The following is a 9,887-nucleotide window of genomic DNA, read 5'->3' on the forward strand; positions in this document are numbered from 1 at the left end:
GGGCGGGGCAGCTCTGGCCCCATCCCGCCTACGGCTCTGGCGAAATGGCTCCACTGCAAGTCGCCAGGCGGCTTTCCTGGGCACGGGGGCCTGTGACCCTGGCAGCCAACGGAGCAACGGGGAGAGGACCCCTGCAGCTAACCAGAGAGACCCGGATGGGGACGTGGGGCTGGGAGCGGGCCCAAGTCTGCAGGGCCTCAGCCACACCTGTCCCAATGGCCTGAACCGAGAGCCGACCAACCTGGCGCTTTCGTGGAACCCTCCGAACACGACCAGCTGCCTCCTGCACACCACCATGCGATGCCCGCTGCGGCCGGAAGGACCACCGGTGGCCCTGAAAGAGAGGAAAGCGCACTGAGCTGTGACAGAGTCACGGTCCACCTCTGACCACTGCCTCCTCTGGGCAATTTTGGAAGCAGATGACCCTCCTACGTGTCGCCGGGACAGCCTCCCTGCCTGCCTATCTGTTCGGCCCTCCTTTTTTGTAGAAGAAGAGATTGGATTAATGCCCCGATCTCCCTTCCCTCCCCCTCCCCACAACAGACACCCTGTGAGCAATGTTCCCTCTAAACTGTGGGGTCCTGTGAGCAGAGATTCTACTTTGTGAGCTACCGGCATTCAAGTTGTGAGCCAGCATTTGGCTACTGCAGAAATTAGTTTGCTCTGGAGCCATCCTTCCTGAGCTGAGACAAAAATGTGTGAGCCGGAGGCTAAAAAACTGTAAGCTAGCTCACACTAACTCAGTTTAGAGGGAACACTGCCTGTGAGGTAGGTGGGGCTGAGAGGAGAGGAGGAGGAAGAGAGATTGTATTTATACCCCGCCCTTCACTTGGAGTCTCAGAGCGGCTAACCAACTCCTTTCCCTTCCCCTCCCCACAACAGACACCCTGAGAGGCAGGTGGGGCTGAGAGGAGAGGAGGAGGAAGAGAGATTGTATTTACACCCCGCCCTTCACTTGGAGTCTCAGAGCGGCTAACCAACTCCTTTCCCTTCCCCTCCCCACAACAGACACCCTGAGAGGCAGGTGGGGCTGAGAGAACTCTGACAGAAACTGCTCTTTCAAGGACTATGGCTTGCCCAAGGTCATCCAGCAGCTGCAAGTGGAGTGGGGAATCAAACCCGGTTCTCCCAGATTAGAGTCCGTGCTCCTAGCCGCTACAGCAAACTGGCTCTCAGTTTGTAGGCACCGAGCTTGCCTTCGCGGCAGGAAAACTGCTTTCCCCTCCCTCCTAGGTCTGTTTTATTTATCTGAAACAAAACGCATCTCCGCCCCCTCCTTGGGAAGAGCTCCAACATCTGTGCTGTGGGGGTGGAGGCCTTCCTTTGTTCTAATGCTATCCTGACAGAGTGTGTGTGTGTGGGGGGGGAATCGACTTTCTGCTACTCCCTCCCGGTGGCATTTTGATTGCAGGGGGGGAAGCGAAGAGAGGGGGAAGGCCAGGCAAACGCGATGCACTAGGCGATGCACTAGGCAACCGTTAGAGGAGGCGCAGGGCGGACGCTTGGCAGGCACGCACCTCCGCGATCCGTTGCCAGTGTCACCCATGCAAAAGATCTCAGGTGCCAGGAAGAACGTGGCCCCGCCCGAGACCAACGGAGAGACCCTGCTGGCCTAGGAGGGGGATCGATTGGGTGACTCGGAGGAAAGTTAACTAGACTCTCACAGTCAGGGGAAGGCAGGTACATGAACACACCATGCTGCCTTGTACGGAATCAGACCAAAAGTCCATCAAGGTCAGTATTGTCTGCTCAGATGGGCAGCGACTCTCCAGGGTCTCAGGCGGAGGTCTTCCCCATCACCTCCTGCCTGGTCCTTTTTAACTGGAGATGCTGCAGACTGAACCTGGGGGCTTCTACATGCCAAGCAGAGGCTCTGCCACTGAGCCACAGCCCCACTTTGCAGCTCTCCAGGGTCTCAGGTGGAGGTCTTTCCCATCACCTCCTGCCTGGTCCTTTTTAAGTGGAGGTGCCGGGGATTGAACCTGGGACCTTCTGCATGCCAAGCAGAGGCTCTTCCACTGAGCCACAGCCCCTCTTTACAGCTCTCCGGGGTCTCAGGCAGAGGTCTTTCCCATCACCTGCTGCCTGGTCCATTTTAACTGGAGATGCTGGGGATTGAAACTGGGACTGTCTGCCTGCCAAGTAGAGGCTCTTCCACTGAGCCACAGCCCCTCTTTACAGCTCTCCAGGGTCTCAGGTGGAGGTCTTTCCCATCACCTGCTGCCTGGTCATTTTTAAGTGGAGGTGCCGGGGATTGAACCTGGGACCTTCTGCATGCCAAGCAGAGGCTCTGCCACTGAGCCACAGCCCCTCTTTGCAGCTCTCCAGGTCTCAGGCAGAGGTCTTTCCCATCACCTCCTGCTTGGTCCTTTTTAACTGGAGATGCTGCAGACTGAACTTGGGACCTTCTGCATACCAAGCAGAGGCTCTGCCACTGAGCCACAGCCCCTCTTTACAGCTCTTCAGGGTCTCAGGCGGAGGTCTTTCGCATCACCCCCTGCCTGGTCCTTTTAAACTGGAGATGCTGCAGACTGAACCTGGGACCTTCGGCATTGTCGAGCAGAGGCTCTTCCATTGAGCCGTGGCCCCCTCTCCAGAGCACATGAAGCTGCTTTCGACTGAATCAGACCCTTCGTCCATCCATCAGTCTTGTCTACTCAGACTGGCAGTGGCTCTCCGGGGTCTCAGGCTGATTTCTTTCCCCATCACCTACTCCCTGGTCCTTTTTAACTGGAGATGCCACCGGGGATTGAACCTGGGACTTTCTTCATGCCAAGCAGACATTCTACCCCTAAGCCATGGCCCCAAACGGAGCCAGTTTGGTGTAGTGGTTAGGAGCGTGGACTCCAATCTGGGAGAACCGGGTTTGATTCCCCACTCCTCCACTTGCACCTGCTGGTGTGGCCTTGGGTCAGTCACAAGTTCTCTCAGAGTTGTTCACTCAAGGGCAGTCCTCGAAAGAGCTCTCTCAGCCCCACCTACCTCACAGGGTGTCTGTTGTGGGGAGGGGAAAAGGAGATGGTAAGCAGCTCTGAGACTCCTTCGGGTAGTGAAATGCGGGGCAGAAATCCAATCTCTTCTCTCTCTCTCTCTTCTCCCCAGTACTTGAAAGGTATGCCAAAAAATGGGGTTATTTTTTGGGGAGCAGGCTCAGCCACTAGCTTCACACCATAAGACTTCACAGCTAATTTCTCAACCTGCTCAGTGTCTGCAATACTGATTGAATCGAGAAAGATTATGTTCCGACACCTCTCCCCCACTGCTCTACAAACAAGACTAATATAGAGGTAGCGCAAACCCAAAATGTCCATTTGTCAGGATGGCATTATCAATCCACGGTGGTCCCTGTTGGAACCCCTGGCCACCTAGAGGAGATCTTTTGGCCAAACTACCATTGCACACTACATCTTTGCCACACTAAGATGGGGAATACAAGTGATTGGAGAGCCAGTGGGGTGTACTGGTTGGGAGCGTCAGCCTAGTATCTGGGAGACCTGGGTTCGAATCCCCACTCATGCCATCGAAGCTCCCTGGGTGATCTTGGGCCAGTCACAGTCTTTCAGCCTGACCTACCACACAGGATTGTTGTGAGGATAAAATGGGGGAGAGGAGAATGATGTAAGCCGCTCTGGGTCCCCACTGGGGAGAAAGGCGGGATGGATAGATTGACAGATGATAGATAGATAGACAGATGATAGATAGATAGATAGATAGATAGATAGATAGATAGATAGATAGATGAGGTAATGGTAAAGGTTTCCCTCGCTCCAAAGCCAGTCGAATCCGACTATAGGGGGCGGTGCTCATCTCAGTTTCGAAGCCAAAAAGCCAGCGCTGTCCTATATTATCACTATACAACAGAAGATATACACAGTGCATCTGAAGCAACAGTAAGCAGCTTCCGGTTCCTAGTTTTTAGCCCCACCAGGAAAAATGCAAGCCACAAAACCCTGGTTACGGGCAGTGTTCCTTCTAAGCTGAGTTAGTGTGAGCTAGCTCACAGATTTTTAGCCTCCGGCTCACACCTTTTTTTCTTAGCTCTGGAAGGGAGGGCTCCGGAGCAAACTGATTGATGCAGAAGCCAAATCACCTGCTCACAACTTGAATGCCGGTAGCTCAGAAAGTAGAATTTCTGCTCAGAGGACTCCATAGCTTAGAGGGAGTATTGGTTACGGGGGTGCTCTGCTCTAAGCACTGCAACAAGACTCCATCAGCAAAACCACCAGGTTTCACAGAGGCCCGGAAAATGTCTAGCCTCCTTTGTAGTGTTTTCTGCGTGGCAAGCCTGGGATTCACTACTCCTGGCTGGAGATTAGGAACCCAAGTGTGTGAGCGCTAATTGCAATGAGCTGGTAAACATCTGCCAGGTGTTACTGACCTCATCATGTCACAGGGAGCATAACATTCCTGATGTCTGTTCTCATAATGAGGTGACTGGTATATACAGGGGAGGAGGGAAAGGGGGGAAGAAGTTTTTCTTAATAAACACACTGGGAAGCCGACACAGCTTCACACAGCTTCTGCAGATTTTGTGTCGTGTCGTTCTTTGGAACCCCCATCAACCTTCACTCCTTGCCAAGTTCCATGCACTGGTGAGCTGAAGGAAGGGATCGTGTCCACTGTTCCCTCTAAGCTGAGTTAGTGTGAGCTAGCTCACAGTTTTTTAGCTTCCAGCTCACATATTTTTGTCTTGGCTCAGGAAGGAGGGCTCCAGAGCAAACTGATTTATGCAGTAGCCCAATCGCTCGCTCACAACTTTAATGCCAGGAGCTCACAAAGTAGAATTTTTGCTCACAAGACTGCGCGGCTTAGAGGGAACATTGATTCGTGTCCCCCAGCAGCGGAGAAATAAGTTGCTACCATTACTCAAGCTGGAGGCACGTCAATTTTTATAGAATTGTAACTTTTTTGGACTGTGCCTCATTCATCACCTATTAAGGATGTGCAGTGATTGACAACTGATGCAAACAAGCCACCGGAAAACTTAGAATGCCCGAAGGGTGCCATTTGGTTCGTTCTGGGATTTTAAAAGATCAGGCACACAAACGCACACTTGGCACCACGATGTCCTAAACTGCATGCAATAAACGAAGCATCCTTTAGTGTCTCACCCTAGTCTTTGTAGGGACCGGGATACGCAAATTCAGGCTCACCCATTTTCCCCACCCCACCCCTTTTAAATACCGCTTGCTTCTCTTTCTTCGAATTAATCGTCCCCAAAGGCTCAAGCAGAGAGACAGCCCAAACCAGGACACACAACAGAACACATCACTTACTTGATCTGTTCCCACGTTTTGCCGGCCAAATGGAGGACCCAAAGGTCCTTGTAGTGGTAAAACTGCTCCCCGTCCGGTGAAGCAAACTCACCACCAAACACCCAGAGTTGCCCGCCACCCTGAGCAACCACCACGGCCTGCCAGAGAAAAAGAGACAGTTCAATTTACCATATGCATCACTTTCAGCATGCAAAGCTTATCATAGTCTACGTCCGTTCCCCCATTTCGACAACCCTGGATTGCTTTTATTCCCATTTTATAGACAGGAAGACCAAGGCTGAAAGGGAGGAAGATGTGTACAGGAGTTGACAAGAAGATCACGGATCCAAACCAAACACACATAGGTGTTTGGAAGCAAAAAGGAAAAGAAAGGGGGGGGGGGAGAAAGCGTGTGTTGATTTGCTCCAGAGGTCAGTGTGTCTGGCTGAAAACAAATGAAAAACATTAAAGGAATAATAGGACAACGTTTGAGTCCGGTGGCACCTTTAAGGCCAACAAAGTTTCATTCTGTGTGCATGCATGCTTTCGTGTGCATGCATGTGCGTGTACATGAAAGTTTATACACAGAACTAAACTTTGTCGTTCTTAAAGATGCCACTGAACTCCCACTTTATTCTGCTGCTTCACAGGCCAACACGACTCCCCACCTGAATTAAAGGAGGAAGTCAATTGTCATTCCGGAGGATGCTTTGCATTTGGAAAAACTGGCAGAGCGCCATCTTCTGGGCATTGCCATTTACAACAGGCAGTAGGTTACAGAGGAAACACTTCCCTCTGCTTCTACCCTTGCAAGCAAAGGTGTCTTATAAGAAGAAGAAGAGGAAATTGGATTTATAACCCGTCCTTCACTACCCAAAGGTGTCTCAGAGCGGCTTACAAACTCCTTTCCCTTCCCCTCATGCCCACAACAGACACCCTGTGAGGTAGGTGGGAGTGAGAGAGCTCTGACACAAACGGCTCTTTTTCAAGAACAGCTCTTATCAGAACTACGGCTTGCCCAAGGTCATCCAGCAGGTGCAAGTGGAGGAGTGGGGAATCAAACCCGGTTCTCCCAGATTAGAGTCCGCACACTTCACCACTACACCAGACTGGCTCTCGCCAGGGAGGGGGAGATGAAAGGATCTCAGGGCAGAGTCAGGGGTCTTTAGAGGTTTTACCTGATGAGCGCAGCGCCGGGGAGGCGGATTCGGGATGTCGGTTTTAGCCCAGCTGTTCTTCCGAATGTTGTAAATAAAGAGCTCGTTGTAGAGGAAGGTCTGTCGGGAGACATCAAGGCAGGCGGCCATTAAGAGAAAGTTCCCCACGCGGGACACATTTAATTTATTCTCTTATTTTATAGCCCACCCCACTTTCAAAGCTTTACACACACGCACGCACGTGCGCTGGGCGTGTTTCTACAGCCTGCCAAACTATCTGGGCACCAACACCGATGCCTTCGAACGCTGCAAAGGGCCCACTGCGTTGCCAATACCAAACAGAAGTTCATTACCACAGTGAGATTAGCTAATTACAGAGGTTTAAAATTTTAAAAATTATAAAAAATAAAAACCAAGGCCCAACCCTTTTCAAAACTGAACAGATGCATGGTGGCAGCCCTTGGACAGAAGCTTCCAAGGAAGGAACAGCCAAATATGTCCCTATGGGCCACGCCAGGGTTTCTGAGCATCTGGTAGCCCCTCTTTGAGGAACTCTAAGAGCCAGTGTGTTGTAGTGGTTAGAGTGTTGGGCTACGATCAGGGAGAACTGAGTTCGAATCCCTACTTGCTATGAAAATGACTGGGTGATTCTGGGGGGGGGGGCAAGAGTGGGAAGGCTTCTGGTGTCCTGGCCCCACTGCTGGACCTCCTGATGGACCCCGGTATTTTTGGCCACTGTGTGACAGAGTGCTGGACTGGATGGGCCACTGGCCTGATCCAACATTGGCTTCTCTTATGTTCTTATGTTCTTAAATGGCTGATGACGGTTTCTGGGGTTGAGCTATATTCTTTATCGGGGTCAGCTTTTCCCGTTAATAATTCCATGTAAAATCCCCAGGAAACGGAAGTCAAAGTCATGCTTGTTAGGGGAAGTGAACAGGGGTTAGGAGACAGAAGAATAAATGAAAAAGATATACTTTACTTTTTGGCCATTGAAATATTCACCTCCAAACAGAATTAGCTCATCTTTCTCGGGGTGGGCAGACAAGGATGCGTTGAGCCTGAGGCAGAAAGGGGGAAAAGGGAGCAGGAATCAGTGGAAGGGTGGGGAGGACATGTGCTACGAACACTATTGGAATGGGGTGGGGGGTGGGGAGAGAGGCTATGGCATTGTGCTATACAGAGCATCTGCTTGGCACACAGGTCTCAGGTTCAATCCCCAGCACCCCAGGTCAACAAGAAGCAGGCTTCAGGAAGGATCTTTCTCGGCTTGAGATCCAAAATTTGGGGGGGATAATCAATAAAAACGGCAGGATGCCTCTTACCTGGGCGAAGGTGGTGGGCAGCCGGTCTCCACCACCTGCGTCTTTTTAGCATCCAGGGTCTGGAACTCAGCAATGAGGGCTTCGAGATCTTCCTGCAAATGAAAGCCCAACTGGTTAGATTTTTCTCTGTGCACCACCAAGGGTCTGTGTTGCCCCAAGTGACACATTTGCCCCATGGAAGGCTCAAAAAGCCCCTTGTACGGCCCCCTTGCAGAAGGTGAGCAGATCCAATTCTGGGCGACTGAGGGGAGGACAGAGGGAAACTCTACACCCTGACTTCCGCAACAGACGGCAGGCTATAAATGCAGCAAAATACAAAATTCAATCTAGAGAAGAATGTTTTCCCCCCCCCCCAAGGTCAGGTTGTGGATTCAGGGAAGTGGCCCCTCCTTTCCTGTACATGCTTTGGAGATTCATTCTCTTCCTTCTAGGAGGCATCACCAACAGCCAGTACTGCAGAGCAGTTAAGAACGTCCGACTAGGAGCCAAGAGACTTAGGTTCAAACAGGGCCGGATTTAGACTTGCTGAGGCCCTAAGCTATACAAAACCCAGAGGCCCCGTACTGTTTTAAATTACATCAGCCGGTCTCAGAAAAATTTAAAATATATACGCCTTTTTAATATTTGAAATCATTTTTATATTGTGTTTTTATTTGAGGCCCCAGCAGATTGTGAGGCCCTAAGCTGTAGCTTATTTAGCTTAGTAAATCCAGCACTGGGTTCAAATCCCACCCCCCCAAAACAAAAACAGCATCACTGGGTGCTCCTGACCCAGTGACTCCTCCTCAGCCTCACCTACCTTGCAAGGTCGCTGTGAGGATACGGCAAAGGAGGCGGGAGCCAGGGATGCTGCTCTGAGTTCACCAGAGGACCAAAAAAACCCCCCCTCCCCCTTCACCCCCCTCCAGCCTCCTGCACACCTTTAGTATTTATTTGGTACATTTTTATCTTCAGAGAGCATCGTGTGGCACGCATCACCCCCTACGTCCATTTTAGCTTGGCACCAACCCTGCAAGGCGGGCCAGTCTGACTGAGCAGCCTGGCCAGAGGCCACCCCATGAGCACTGTGACCGCGGCAGGATCTGAACCCAGATCTCTTCCATCTTCGTCTGACACGCCAACCTATGCTTGTCCCACCTGGAGATCTCCCGGAATGACAGCGAATCTCCAGCCTACACCGATCCGCTCCTCCGGAGAAAACGGCTGCTTTGGAGGATTGGACCCCCAAGCAACTCCAGGAATCTCCAGCAATGTTCCCACTAAGCTGTGGAGTCTTGTGAGCAAAAATTCTGCTTTGTGAGCTACCGGCATTAAAGTTGTGAGTGAGCGATTTGGCTGCTGCATAGATCAGTTTGCTCTTGAGTCATCCTTCCTGAGCTAAGACCAAAATCCGTGAGCCGGAGGCTAAAAAAAATGTGAGCTAGCTCACACTAACTCAGCTTAGAGGGAACATTGATCTCCAGGCGTTTCCCGACCCGGAGCTGGCAGCCTTTCTCGAACTCCCCCAGGCGCAGCAATGCAGCGGGGCGGCCGCGTCCCCACCGGGAGGGCTGCAGCAGCAGCACCTGACGGATGCCCGCCTTGCCCGGCTCACCTCCTCCTTCCGGGCCCTCTTGGAGACCTTCTTCTCCATCTTGGCCGCCGTCTTCTCGGCCCCCTTCGCCTTCTTCTCCCTCTTGCTCTTCTTCCCCATCCTCCCGGCCGAACTCACGTGGCGGCGCCCGCCTGCCTGCCTGCCTGCCTCGCCCCGGCCCGGCCCCCGACCCAGGCCGCTTCCTGCCCGGCAGCGCCGCCTGCCTCCTCTCCTCGCCCTCTGCTGGCGCGGAGGCCTCCGTCCAAAGCCCGGCCGGGAAGGGAAAGAAGCGCTTCTGGGGCTGCGGGGCGAAGGCTGAGTCTGCGCTGGCTGCTTTCTTTCAGAAAGTCCGCGTCGGAACAGAGAATCCCCCCTGCATTGCCTGCTGCTCTCACTGCCTTGGGCCGTCGGGTTCTATGGTAGCCTCCACGCTCCGTTAATGGCAGAAAGGAAGGAAGGAAGGAAGGAAGGAAGGAAGGAAGGAAGGAAGGAAGGAAGGAAGGCAGGGTGAAAGAGGAGAGCGCAAAAGTGGGCTTGAAGCTCAACATCAAAAAAACTAAGATCATGGCATCCGGCC

At 52.4% G+C, this 9,887-nt stretch overlaps 1 protein-coding gene across 1 annotated transcript in view; it reads right to left on the reverse strand.

Annotated features, from left to right (window-relative positions):
• The window catches only part of KLHDC4 (kelch domain containing 4), a 27,829-nt gene extending 18,376 nt beyond the window's left edge, over nt 1-9,453 (reverse strand). The window contains exons 1-6 of the mRNA XM_015415479.1: nt 9,332-9,453; nt 7,738-7,829; nt 7,395-7,473; nt 6,434-6,532; nt 5,277-5,413; nt 242-334 (exon numbers count right to left, since the gene is read on the reverse strand). Coding sequence (XP_015270965.1) covers nt 242-334; nt 5,277-5,413; nt 6,434-6,532; nt 7,395-7,473; nt 7,738-7,829; nt 9,332-9,430 — 599 coding nt within the window. The 5' untranslated portion in view covers nt 9,431-9,453. The remainder of the gene's footprint in view (nt 1-241; nt 335-5,276; nt 5,414-6,433; nt 6,533-7,394; nt 7,474-7,737; nt 7,830-9,331) is intronic.
• Between the last annotated feature and the right edge of the window lie 434 nt (nt 9,454-9,887).

This window comes from Gekko japonicus, unplaced genomic scaffold (assembly GCF_001447785.1).
Source record: "Gekko japonicus isolate JY-2015 unplaced genomic scaffold, Gekko_japonicus_V1.1 scaffold1502, whole genome shotgun sequence".
NCBI classification, from domain to species: Eukaryota; Metazoa; Chordata; class Lepidosauria; order Squamata; family Gekkonidae; genus Gekko; species Gekko japonicus.